Source organism: Fukomys damarensis, unplaced genomic scaffold (genome assembly GCF_012274545.1).
Source record: "Fukomys damarensis isolate Sample0158 unplaced genomic scaffold, DMR_v1.0_HiC HiC_scaffold_35, whole genome shotgun sequence".
In the NCBI taxonomy this organism is placed as follows: Eukaryota; Metazoa; Chordata; class Mammalia; order Rodentia; family Bathyergidae; genus Fukomys; species Fukomys damarensis.
In genome coordinates, this window is record NW_022900947.1 from 54,436,315 (window position 1) to 54,450,863 (window position 14,549).

At 34.0% G+C, this 14,549-nt stretch overlaps 1 protein-coding gene across 1 annotated transcript in view; it reads right to left on the minus strand.

Moving 5' to 3' along the window:
• Nucleotides 1-6,886, minus strand: part of LOC104849583 (sulfotransferase family cytosolic 1B member 1) — a 16,277-nt gene extending 9,391 nt beyond the window's left edge. Inside the window, exons 1-3 of the mRNA XM_010606079.1 lie at nucleotides 6,742-6,886; nucleotides 6,379-6,507; nucleotides 3,202-3,299 (exon numbers count right to left, since the gene is read on the minus strand). Of these exons, the coding sequence (XP_010604381.1) occupies nucleotides 3,202-3,299; nucleotides 6,379-6,507; nucleotides 6,742-6,886 (372 nt within the window). The remainder of the gene's footprint in view (nucleotides 1-3,201; nucleotides 3,300-6,378; nucleotides 6,508-6,741) is intronic.
• Between the last annotated feature and the right edge of the window lie 7,663 nt (nucleotides 6,887-14,549).

The following is a 14,549-nucleotide window of genomic DNA, read 5'->3' on the forward strand; positions in this document are numbered from 1 at the left end:
AAAAAAAAAAAAAAAAAAGAAAAAAAGTCATCCAGCTTTTGTGAGGGAACCTGGCCAGGAGTGAATGATTAAAAGGGATGATTAAACTGAGAGACAGAAGCACATAAGCCCTATGAAGAATCAAAGCTCAAAATATTGGGCAAAAGCGCACCAGTAATTACACTGAAACACAAAAGGCATGCGGACTATGAGAATACATAATTAAACTGTGTGGTGAAAAGCACACAGGCTGTGTGAGAATCAGATGGCTAAGCAAGAAGTTTAGATTTGTAATGTTGTGTCTGGACATGTCCTTCCCCTTCCCCAAGAAAACGTGACTAGTCTTGAGACAGCTGCTGGCCCAAACTGCTTTTCTCCTGCTTTTCTCTCTCACACTGAGATTATAAATAAAAGCCAGACAGCTCTCGGCTTGGTGGCTTTTCCTTCTCCCAGTGTCCCTAAGGGCTGAGCACTCTGTGGAGAAACAGCTCCTCTGAGCCTCTGGGTAGACTGAACTCAGTTTTATCTACAAGGAATCTCTTCATCCTCCATGTTGTCCGCATTTGTATACTGTGAAAAACTTTCACTTAGAATCCCAGAATAACAGGAGAAAAAGCAATTGGAGAAGTAATGGCTAAGAACTTCAAATATATGTCAAAAAATAAATCTATATATCCAAGAACCTTAGCGAATTCGAAGAAAGGAAAAATCAAAACAAAGTCACAACAAGACATACTCTAAAAACTTCTGAAAACCAAGGACAAATAAAAAAAATCAAGCAGAGGGACACAAAATGTCACATATTTCGGATCATCAATTTGAAAAATCATGAATTTCTCATTTAGAGTCATACATAAAAAGGAAGAGAAGTAACTAACATATTATCAAATCCAAATCCAGTAGCCATCCCTTTATGCAAGAAGGGAAATAAAGTCATTCCAGTCTCATACAAAGGAAAATTAACAAAGGTCACTACTGTCAGACCTACTGTAAAGAATGTCTAATGCAGGTGTCTAAAGAAAAAACAAATAACAACACACAGATGAAAATTTCAGAAAAAAAAGAATGAACCATGTTAAAAAAAGAAGTAAACATCATAAATTATTTTACCTAATGAGCTTTTTTATTCATATTTTTCAGTTGAAGCAAAACTTATATCACTATTAGATAAAGTGCTTTACGTACAGGAATAATTTAAGTTTATGATAATTAAAATATGGGAAGAGTAAGATCTAAATTGGAGTAAGATAACTACACTTTATTTGAACTAAAATGTTGACACCAATAATTTCTGGTAATTTAAATATGCTAATGGTAATTCCTAGAGAAGGCACTAAGAAAAGTACACAAAACACCCCAAAATATTTAAGTAATTAAAAAATAACCTCAGAGAAGAGGTACACAAAATGTATGAAAACATACAAAGGAAGAAACAAAGGACTGATATAAAAAGGAAAGAAACACCAAACAAAATTAGCATGGAAGATAAAAGTTACAAAATGACAATAATTGCTAGAAATGATATCAATATATGTACTTAAAAAGCAGAATTGGCAAATAGAAAAAAGGGCTGAATTTCACCATATTTATGACAGTTATTTCAAATAAAATGAGAATGATAGGTTGAAAGTAAAGATACAAGCATTAATCTATTAAAATTAGTAGCAGAGGTGGTAATATGAGTCAGGGTACACGTCAGTACAAAGAAATTAAGGATGGAAATGAAATTACTTAATGATAAAACAATGAATCCACGAAGAACATAGTTCAATCCTAAATCCCAAACTTAATGCAATGTAGTTTCAAAACACATGACACCGAAACTGGTAAAGCTTAAAATAGCAAGACAAATCAACAGTCATGGTTTGAGGGTGTATAGCACCTATCCTCAACAATTTATTGAACCACTAGACAGAAATTAGGCAATAAAATACAATGAATTAAATCAAGCAAAGAATCTATTCACAACTTATAGAACATTTCAACCAGAAAGAAAATTTATCATCCTTCTCAAGTATTCATAATACATTCACCCAGGTGGATAAAGATAAACTGCAAGAAATTTAAAAGAATTAAAATTGTATGCAGTATCATCTTTTACCAAAATGAAATGAAACTAGAAGTCAACAAGCATGGCAATATAAAAAATTTAAAATATCTGGAAATTAAATAATGTTCTTCAAAACAACCCTATAGTGAAAGAGTAAGTTATAAATGGAATCAGATTGAAAGTACAACATTTAAGCTCTCATGGCATTCAACTAAATCAGCTGTAACAAGGACACGTAAAGGACTTCATGCTTACATTATGAAGGAGGAATCAACTTGACAATCTAAACAATTAGACTAGAAACTAGAAAGAGAAGAGTAAAATAAACCAAAAGCAAGAACCAGGAAATAATACTAAACACAAAAGAAAACCAAAAAAAAGAGAAGAATAAAAGCAATAATCTGGGTCTTTTTTCTAAGAAAATAAAATAAAATAAATCCACCTAAAAATGAAAATACAGAAGATCAAGAAAGAACAAGGACTATTATTTAAAAATGCTATTTGGGGGCTAGGGTTTAAGCTTAGTGGTGCGACCACCTGCTTTGCAAGCATAAGGTCCAGAATTCAATAATTGGTACTCCCCCCAAAAAAGAATACTTTTTAATTACAAAATAAGAAGAGCATAAAATGAACTTTTCATTTAGGAATTCACCAACTGGAAAAAAATTCCTGACATATCATAAACCAGCAAATGTCAGATAAAGTGAAATAATCTGAATATCACTGTATTTATTGAAAAAATATTGAAGCTCAAATTCTGCCCAAAAGAAAACTAGCAAATACAAATGTTTCATTTAAGAGCTTTGCCAATCATTCAAATATGGATTCACGCCCAGTGTCAAGGTTTTGTAGAAGCCACAATATCTACGGACAGTGGAGGAATGAGAGCGCCAATATTTTCCTGGCATGAGGATCTCATTGGTAATCAAGTTTGTAAAACTTAAGTATGGAAGTTTAGATCGAAACTTCTTTTTTTTTTTTTTTTTCCGGGAATCAAACTCTGGTCCTTGCGCTTGCAAGGCAGGCGGCTGCTTTTTTAATTGAAGCACTTCCTTGTGCTAACTGAAGCTAGTTTTCGTGTTCACAGATCAGTGAAATATTTGAACTTTCATGCTGTAAGAATAGGTAAAGGCAGGTTCATACAGAAACTTAGCTTGCTGTCTAGAGTGTACCTTGCACTTCTTCTCCCAGAAAGATTTAGGAAGAAGATCAGTTGGTAGGTGTGTCTTCACAAGCCGAGGTGAAGGGTTCCTCTCTAATTGTTCTAAAGCTGGAAAAATTAATTTGGTACAGAAATATTAGAGTCTGAATTTGATCATCTTTGCAACCAATTTTTCAAAGCACTTCTGAGAAGTATGTATATAATGAAGCTAAATTTTGAACTAAACAGACATTTCTGTGGATTCCAGAAGGCAATATTATGTAACAGGTAAGGGTGTACATTTTAAGCTTAACCTCCTTTGCTTCAAATCTTGGTCATAATTTAGTCATTTTAGCTATTTTTAAAATATCTCAGAATCGTTGTGCTTTCCCAGGCCCTAAAATGAAGGCTAATAATGCCTGTTTATTAATTTGAAGTTTTACTTTATCTCCTTAAGGTCTCTGATCAAATACATCTTAAAGTCTTATACATGTTTTTATATTTGCTTTTCAGGGCATTACTTAAATTCAGTCTAACCACTGAATTACCTGGTGATGCTACATAATCTTGTTATCTTCTACAGAGGGAGGTATACCTGCACAAAACTGTATCTGATTTACCACTCTAAACAAGCAACTCACCATTAAAAATGCTAAGAATTATATGATAACCTTCTCTTCTAATGTTGTAATATGAAGTACTGTTCAGTAGTTTAGTTGCTTGTTTACTGTTTGTCCCTGTGTCCCCTCCATTGCACCTCCAAACACAGCAATAGAAAGGGGTTTCTGCCAGAGCAGAGACACAACTTGTTTTGTTCATCAATGAATGAATGTCTAGCAGTATGACTAGAAAACAGTCTTAAAATAACTGTTTTTACATCAATAGAAATAAGGCTGTCAGATGTGCAGTTACAATTTAGTTTCAAATAAACTAGATACTTTCCAATATAACAACTCCTGTGCAGTATTTGGGTTGAATCTGTATCACAGGAAATGACTATATGAGTTTTGAATTTAATAGTGTCCTAAATTTATCAGCAAATATTCATTGTAGACCTCTACAATTTCACCAGTGATTTCATTGTGCTTCTTATTTGATAGTTACAGCTACTTTCCTGAGCACAGAAAATATAAGAATTTGAAAACTTTCTCAACTCAGTATTCCTTAATATCCCCCTATAAAATGAATTTATATCTGTTTCTTTCATGAAGTCTCTCAGGAATCTATTGTTCCTGATCTCTCCTTTTGCTCCTCTCAAAGTATTCAGGTCTCTTCTCTCTCAACATATGAGAACCTTAAATGATCCCTTTATATCCCTAAATTCGAGTGGTAGAAATATCTGAATATGTCATCAGTACCCACATTCACCCCTTGAGAAAAATCTAAACTGAATACATCCAGGGCTGAAATTCAGCAGTTCCCTCTCTCACAAGGCTATTTACTCTCTCTTTCTACCACTGCCTCCCACTATTCATGGTTGACTCTTATGTTCCTAATTATTTTGGTTCAATCACTCCATTTCATACTTTTCTATGGCTTTTAAGACTTACCTCACCCTTGTATTCATTTTGGTTGTTTGATACCAACATGATCCTTCCCTGATAACGTTCAGCATTTGCCTTCTGACTTCATACAAACACATGAACCTGAGACAGCCTCCTACTAGTTCCCGTCAGCCTAGGAGGCTCCAGTCTGACTGCTGTGGTGCACCTCTACCCGCGGAGAGGATTTGGATACCACATCTTAAACTATAGTGTGGATGGGCTGTCACTGTCATATCTTCTATATGGAATAGGGCACCATATCTTTCCCTTCTCTCTTAGCTCAATGAATTTTTTTCAGTTTAATGTGCTGGTCCTTTTCCTCTGCCAAACATCACTGTGTTGGTGGCTTGTACAGTTCATTCTCGCCCTTCTCTGATGGCTCTGCGGGATTCCTGGATAATAACCCTGATTCTAATGCCCAGTTATGCTGAAAATTTTCTAATGAATATCTTTGCAAATATTCCAAATATCATAATTTTAATTAAATATTTAAAAGTTTCAGTAGCATTTCAGACATAACATTTTGAGGCTATTATGCCCAATTGTTTCCCTGCCCAAATATATTCCATTTAAGTGATATAAGTAAATGGCTTTGTAGTTCACTTATTTGATCAAATTAAAACTCTTGAAAATGCCCTTGTTTCTTTTATTTCCTTCATATTTCTTAGTCCATCAAGAAATCCAGAATGTTTCTTCACTAGCGTCCCCAGTTCCATCCAAGATGGCAATGGAGTCTTTGTGTTTTAAAGCAGAAAAATAACAAAAATCTGCAGGCTTTTCTAATCTAAAATTCTCCAGTGTCTTTCTCACAAAATTGAGAATAAAATTTAAATATTCTTTAAATATTCCAAGCCTTATATAATCTGTCATTGCAAAATCTCTGATTTTCCCTTCTTGCACTGGCCTTATATAAGTCGTTCCTTTCACTGACTTTTTTCAAAAAATAAAATCTCTTCTTTCATTGGCATTTTATGTAACAAGGCTCTTAAACCTAACACTTCACCTTCTTGTAATCACGTGTATTGCTTTGGGTCTTAATTCAAAGCAGCCATCCTCCAACATCCAATCTAAAAAACAAAATGTCTCCTCTTATTCTCCTTTGTGTTGCTCTTTTCTTTGGATATGTAAGACTGATAGCATTGATGTATTTTATGAGGTTCTTTACTTTTCAAATGTCACAATAGTATTATAAATTCCCTGGAAATAAGATAGATAATTTATTTACCATCTTATTTCTATACTATAACACAGTGAACAAACCTTTAGAAAAGCTCAAAGATATTTATGGTATAAAAATTTATTTGTATTAATAAGAAATATTACTTTAAGAAGAATAGGTATTTCCTATTTATTTAATTTAACATTATCTGAAGTATCTTCTTCCAATCTATCAAATTATATAAAATAAGAGCCCAGGACACATATGGAAAATTATGTATATTACAAACAAAAATTTCAATTGTTTTCTACAATAAAACTGGTCCATCTTTGATACCATACCTGGATGCACAGTGGTTTAAAAGCAGTTTCTTTATGTACTCTTAATTATTATATTATCTCAAAACCAGCACTTAACATTATCGAATCTACTCCAGTAATTTCAGAGTCAAAATATAACAATACATATGTTATGAAATTATGCTTACAAAATTATTTAAATTTACCTGATACTGGCATTCCAGGCAAACTCATTTCCAGCATAGGAACTTTAGCAGTAATAACATCTCTCTTACATTTTTCAACATCACCATCATTTAGAACCAGATCTGCAATTTCACTAAGCCAAGTGGTACCTGGGGAAAAAAAGTATCATTTTTATAATTAGCAGTCAATTCTGGAGAGAAAAGTACCTGTGAAAGCAGGCACTCAATATATTCTATCAGATTCTTAGAATAGTTTCTCTATTCAAAATGCCCATTTGAATGTACCAGAAGTATATGACTACACTACTTATAATAACTTTGCTTAAAATTTCCAGAAAACAGGAGTTGAGGTCAGACCTGTGTGAATCAGGCCACAGGACTCACCTGATTTGGGGTAGGTGGATATCACAATGTCATCCGTCCTGCTTTGGAACTGCTCAACCCTCTCCCAGTTTTGAGCAAAAGCATATACCATGGGGTAGCCGTGGATCTCCTTCAGATTTTTTCTCAGGACATCTTTTGTAGGCATCTTTGAAACAGATGTTAGAAATACTTAGACTTCTTACTGCAGCAGAATCACATATAATTTGAATGAGAAACGCCACAGTTGAGACTTTCACTTTAACAATGTAAAACTTGGTTCTGAATGCATCATGGAAGTAGAGATCTGAGTACAAAGGACAACTTTGTGGGCATAAAATTACATATGATAAGCTGCTGTTGGCTTGGTGACAAGCAAAACAAAGGTCTTTAACAGAAGCTTTGGAACCAAATAGAATTATATATCTTTCTTTGAATTTAAAGTCATATTTCACAGAAATGTGTTGAAACATCTTTATTTACAGCAGAGTAAGTTCATCTGCAATAATTAGGACCCACCTCATTCTTTACGGAAGCTTGCTGCCATTCTTACCTTTGATCTTACCTTTGATGCACTCAATTCCTGTGCCAGCTTCTAAGATTTGTTTTCTTTATTATTGACTTTGAACAGTTGAATTATTATGCTCCTTGGAGTGTTTATTTTTTGCATGTGTTTGTTGTTTGTGTGTAGCACAAGTGTATGATTTAAGTGTATTCAGTCTCTTGGGTTTATGATTTCGCTTATACAGTATAATTTTAGCCACTATTTTTTAAAGTTTCACCCTAATTAATTTTTACTGCAGTTTTATATTTACCAAATTCACTCATGACTCTTATAAAATTGCAATATGCAAGCACAATCTTTCAACCGAATCTGAGAAATTAACAAGATCCTCAAATAATCTGTATTTCCTTAAATATTTGAGCATAACTTCAAACCACCTTAAATTTATTGCTCAAAAATTAATGTTGTACATATAAAATTATCAAAAAGAATTCAGAATCTTCTAGAAAATAAACTGTATACTTGGTTTATGTGTATCAATCCTAACCCAGTCTCAAGATGCACCTTACTTTCATTCTACAGATGAGACAAAGAAGCATCTTTAGAATGGGAACAGACCTGGGCATGGTGGCGCACATCTGTAATCCCAGCACTTGGGAGGCTGAGGCAGAAGAATTGCTGTGAGTTCAAGACCAGCCTAGGTAACATAGTGAGTTCCAGGTCAGTCCCAACTACATAGTGAGACCATGTCTCAACGCCCGCCCCCCACCAAAAAAAGAGAAAAAATTAGAATGTGAACAGAAGGACACACAGAAAAGGAGAGGCATCAATCCAGGAGCAGACTTTAATCTATTTATTGGATCACACAGTCACTGTGGACCCAAGTCAGAATAAAAATATAACTATGATTTATCTTATTCAAATAAAGGTGTTCCCAATTTATTAGGGAATTTTTCTTTGGTGGAGTAACCCTTCATGAGAAAAGGTCAAATTCTTCATGTTGGAATAATGTTGAAGAAAAGGACAGAAAGCATCGTCAGAGGAAAGTAAGGCAGCCATTTCTGAACACATGCAGTCACTCATGGGAAGGAGTGCGATCAGGTCAAGCATCTCCAGGTGTTGGAGTAGCATTACTTTGTGACACCACGACCAGAGGCTGATGATGCACTCAGATTCATGAGGGAGGAGAACAAAGGGAGAGCTGGAAGGTAAGACGAACTCGTGTCATTGGTACATATATGGCAAAGGATAGCTTCCAATTTGAAATAAAATATTAATTAATAAAAAGAGTAAAAGTCCAAAGGGACATAAGAGTCTTTTCAGATTATACATTATACGTTACATGACACAGAAAATATCTATTCAAGTTTGGCCATAGGCCAAAAATTAGAATATCTATTCAAGTTTGGCCATAGGCCAAAAGTTAGAATATCTAAAATTGGCTTTAAGAAAGATTATGGAATAAAATGAAAAACAAAATGCAATTACCCTCAGGAAAAATTGAGTCATCTCAGAGTTAAATTGAATGATTCCTTTTAATAAAAAAACAATCTCTCTCTCTCCCAAAGTTCAACTCTATCTGGTCAATTTTATGTGTGTCAAACCCAGCTCTGAAATAAATATTATAACCAACATATTGTTATTCTGAAATGTGCTTTCAAATGGTGTGAAGGTGCACAAGGGAATTCACACATGTGCTTACAGGTGGAAGGAAGATAGAAGCTTAGAATTAAGAATTTGAAGAAGATTCATTTTTATACCTTAAATTTTTATGTGAAGACTCTCAATCCTGGCTTGCTTCTGAACCATTTCACTGAATCCACAAAAAATGAACACTGAAATTCTGAGTTTCTCCATAGTATAAATGATAATGCTGAGCTTCTTCTAGAAAAATTGAAATTATGTGAAAGATATTCAAATTTTTTAAAAAGTCCCAAATAAAAATTATTCTAGAGGGCATATTGCTCTGTGGATGTTGGACAACAGCTTCAAGAAAAGAGATTTAAATGAAATTTTAACTCACTATGTAATCTCTTTGTTCAGTTATCTTGTTCAGCCAGTGGAGCTGCTGCTAAGAATCCAGGGAAACAGTGGTTACAGTAGGAGGGAAGGAGCCTCACTTCTGTCTCCAGATAAACACAAAGTTCAAGGACAGCTGAACATAGTACTCAGAGACTTCACAGGCAGTTAAAATATAAAAAGCCTAAACTACACACATGCACACACACACACACACACACACACACACACACACACACATACACACACACTAACACACATGGACAAGGCTGTGCTGGTTTACAGCTGTGGCAGCCAGGAAGCACTGAGGAGAAAATTCATCAGGGTAGTGACCACAAATCAGCAAGGGCTGAGGTTGCTTAGGTTTGACTTCTTCTAAGAACTTCCACGTGTTTGACAAAAATGCAGGGGAAATAAGAAAATGTGTTCCAGGTCCGGGGATTTAGCTCAGTGGTTCAGTGGCCTGCCTTGCAAGCACAAGGACCTGAGTTCAATCCATGGTACCAAAAAAAAAAAAAAAAAAGAAAGAAAGAAAAAAAAACAAAGAAAAGAAATTGTGTTCCTTCTCTACATTTCCAAAGGATATTTTCTAATAACTGAGACTACAGTGAAAAACTCTTTTGTTGTGCATATGTGTTTTCATCAGTGAAAGCAGAAAAGTACCCTGAAGGAGGCCCTTCATTTTTATTTTTAAATTATTACTTTTTCTTTTCCTCTTGTTTTTAATTTTATTTTTCCTATTGTTTTCAAATTCTTCCTTTTTTTTCTTTCTTCTTTTTCTTTCTCTTTCCCAATCTCTCACTCTCCTGCATTGGTCTTCATCAACCTTTTCATTCCTGTTCATGCCCTAATTCAGCTTTCTTCTTTCTTTTTCTTTTCTCTTGCATTTTCCTTCACCTTATTGTCATTAGTTTCAAAGGAAAGTGAGTACAGCTTCTAGCTTCCATATTGCTGTTAGGTTGTTCTATTCTTGTCTTTCCCTTTTTTCTTCAACAGATTCCTAGAGTTTGCATGATCGTCCTATGTCCTCTGGCCTCTCTTCTAACCTTCTCTTATCCTTCTACCTATATATCCCTCTCTTCCTGACTCCTTCTAAGCCCCCATTCTGAAGGGTAAAGTTGCTGTATTGAAGAGTTTATTCACTATAATCATATTTTGTGCTGGTGTTAGATTTTTATTTAATGCACATGGTTAAAAGTGATATATTAGTAACTGCCACATATTGTCATTTTTAAGCTGTGCTTGATGCTATTGTATTGCTCATTGAATCACTTGGTTTCAAGTGTTGTGATTGATCTAATCAGTTGCCCTTCCTGGTATTAGCAAAATGAGAGTGTTCTCTGAGTCATTAGCGACTTAAAACCTAAAGACCAAATATATCTGGAAGATACAAGCGTTAACTCAGGAAGTAAACCAAGGATAATACCAAAAACAGAAAAAGAAATGAGAAAACATTTAAGCAATAAATAAACAGAGATCTCCAGCTCACAAAAGGCAAATTCTGGGAGAATTGAGGTGGAAAAGTCTGGCAATCAAGCACTAGGACATCATAAACTGATAGCACAAGAAGTAATAAAAGAAATGAGTGAGACTCCAGAAAAATTCTAAACAGAAATAATTTCCCAGATAACTACATAGATGATGAGCAAAATGAAAAACATGATTAGAGACTTGAGAACTAAAAAAAGATTTTTAAAAAATACATGAGTTCAGGACCATGACAGAAGCCATGAATGCCCAACATAAGAAAGAAACAGAAATGAGGAATGGCCAACTTAGGAAAGAAATAGAATCCATAAAATATATTCAAATAGATACCGTGAAGATAAAAACTCTATTGAAAGTATACGTAACACACTAACCCAATCTGAAGACAGAATATCAGCTGTAGAAGACAGAATGGTGGTCAGTGACCATGAAAAGAGAGATGTCTTAAAAATAGTAGAGGATTATGAGAAATCAATCCAACAGCTCCTAGATTATGCAAAGAAGAATAATATAAGAATGATAGGAGTCCATGAATAAGCAGGAAAAAGTAAAAATGACATAAAAAATCTTTTTACAAAATTAATGATAGAAAACTTCCCAACAGAGCAAAAGAACTTGACATACAGATAAGTGAGGCATATAGGACTCCAACTAGTGATGATGAAAAAAAAAATCAGTGCCTAGACATGCAATAATCAAGGTCCCAGAAACCCACCAGAAGAAAAAATGCTACAAATAGAAAGAAAATTCATAAATGCAAAGGAAAGCCCATTAGAATCACATCAGACTTTTCAACACAAACCCTTAAATTGAGGAGAGCCTGAAGTGAGGTATTTCAAGCCTTAAAAGACAACAACTTCCAACCTAGACTGATGTATCCTGAGGAGGTATATTTCAAAACTGATGGGGAAATAAGATACTTTCATGACAAAGAACACCTGAGAAACTTCATGAATACCAAACCAGCACTCCAAATAATTTTTCAAAATATCCTAGAAAAAGATAATAAAGGTTGCACTTCCATGAGGCCCAACAGAGCAAATCCAAAAGTCAAGAAAATAAAGGGAGAAAGAGAAAAACCAAAAGAGCCAACAAAATGAAAATAGCATACCAATGATAAGTCACTGCATCAGTTTTAAAAATCAGTGTTAATGGTCTCACTTCACCAATCCAAACAAACAGTCAGAATGGATTTAGAAGTAAAATCCAAAAAAATGCTGTATACAAAAAACATGCCTAGTTCAAAATGAAATTCATAGACTGAAAGTAAAAGGATGGAAAAACAGTTCTCCATGCCACAAGAACCCAGAAAAAAAAGCAGGGATAGCTATCTTATTTGCAGACAAAGTAAATTTCAAATCAAAACTAATTAAAAGAGACAAAGAAGGTCACTGTATCTTTGTAAAGGGAATGATCCAAAAGGAAGAGATAACAATCATAAATATATATGCAGCACATACTAATGCCACAAACTATACAAAACAAATATTAAGGACATGAAACACCAAATAAGCACTAATACAAATGTAGTAGAGGATTTCAATACCCCACTGTCTCAAAAGACGGATCATCTAGACAAAAAGTCAACAATGAAATACTAGAACTAAACCAAGCTCTTGAACAAATGGACCTAATTGACAACTACAGAGTGTTCCACCACAAAAAATTAGAATATACAATCTTTTCGGCTGCACATGGGTCATTCTCCAAAATAGACAACATACTAGCTCATACAACAACAAGACCCAACCAAAAAGAGAACTGTAGTCCCATCTCCCTTAATGAATATAGATGCACAAATTCTCAATAAGTTACTGGCAAACAGAATACAGATGGTCATCAAGGAGATCATACACCCTGGCTAAGTTGGATTTATTCCAGGGATGCAACACTGGTTCAAAATATATGAATCAATAAATATAATATAAAATATAAAAAATATTTTACCACTTGCTCCTCAGGTCTACTATCTAGAATATACAAAGAATTCACAAAAATTAGACACCCAGAATAGCAAGCCCCAATTAAGAAATGGGCATCTGAAATGAACAGATATTTCTCAGACAAACAATTAAAAGCAACAAATAAATATATGAAAAATGTTCAGCACTACTGGTCACTCAAGAGATGCAGATGAAAATAACAGTGATATTCTACCTTGTCACAGAAAGAATGACTGCTCTCAAGAAATCAACCAAGAATAAATGCTGGTGGGGTTGTGGGGAGAAAGGAACCCTTCTCCATTGCTGGTGGGAGAGCACACTGGGGCAACCTCTGTGGATATCGTTTCAAAAGAATTAGAAGAATCATACCACAGTGATATACGTGCACCCATGTTTATTTTGGCACAGTTTGTAATAGCTAAAACTTGGAAACAGTCCAAGTACCTAATAACTGGAGACTGAATAAAGATGTGATTTTTCTATAAAAAAGAGAACTACTCAACCATAAAGAATGACAAGCTTGAGTTATTTATAACTAAATGGATGCATATTGAGGCCATACTCTTAAGTAAAATAAATGTAACACACATGTATTAATACCAGTTAGTTTCTCTGTAGTGAAAAGCTAAATGTATATATAAGGTTCAAATTCAATAATTCATAATGTGAAATAGGAAGTAAAGGGCTAAAAGAGCAGGAGAAATGTGAAGCATGGAGGAAAGAAAAGAAAGGAAAAGAGAAAATATGAGAAAAGGAAAAAATGGAATCAAAGTTTTTGCAAACAGGAAAGGGTGGAGGGGGTGTAGGGAAGGCAGGGTTATGGGGAAAATTAAGAACCAAGACCTGTCATGTAAAGGTACAAGATCCCAGTGAATGTAACTGTACTGTATAACTAAGAAGTACCAATAAATTTTATGATGAAAAAGAATGCATGAACTTTGCATTGAAGTTTTAAAATCTTAAGTTTACATCAATAGAATATTTCTTACATTATTTGGGTGATATTTAAAAATGTAAAATAGGTCTCATATTCATGATCATACTATCTTGTGGTTTGGTTTTCTTGTTTGTTTTTTTTTTCATTTCAAAAATTCAAAGCACAAAACTCACTAATCTATAGGACGACAAAATTATTTTTGATTCAAATGAGTCAAGAAATCACATATAAGCCTTTATTTATTAAATGTTGATCTTTAGTCTGATAAATTCTATCTCCCTAAGGAAGAAAAGAATTGGAAGCAATGGAAGATAATTTCATTTTTCCTGATTCTGATTCAATGGCCTTTTGAGGAAAAGGCTATATATAAATAAAAGAATCCAACATCCTTATGTATATTTCAAACCAATTTTTGGTGGATTATTATAAAAATATTTATCCTTCTTTTGAACTTAACATTTACTATGTATATTCTGTTCTTCACCTAATTATTGTTTTTATGTTATTAATTTTTATCCCATCTTCTCACCCTCTGTATTTTCACATACTGCAGAGGGAAGGCAGATCTTGTTTAGAAAGCTCTAATTTATAAAATTCTAAACACTCTCTTTCTTTCTCTTTTGAATCACAACATGATGTCAGCAGGTAGCATATGTTTTGGCTCCTCCAACTGAACTAAATACATATCTGAATTCTTCAGGTATGTAATGTCTATACGAGATCATTAAATAGTTAAAGAGTAGCCCCTTATCTCCTTTTACTATTTTCATTTGTAAAGCCCCTACTGACAAGAGTCATGTAGTTTATGTTTTGTTGATTATTTTTTAATAATACCTAATAGAGTAAGAAAAGCACAGAACCACATGCCCATTAAATGGCTGAAGAAAACAAGTGATAATGAAGTACAAGTAAGTAAGTAAAAACCAAGTATCTGTAAATA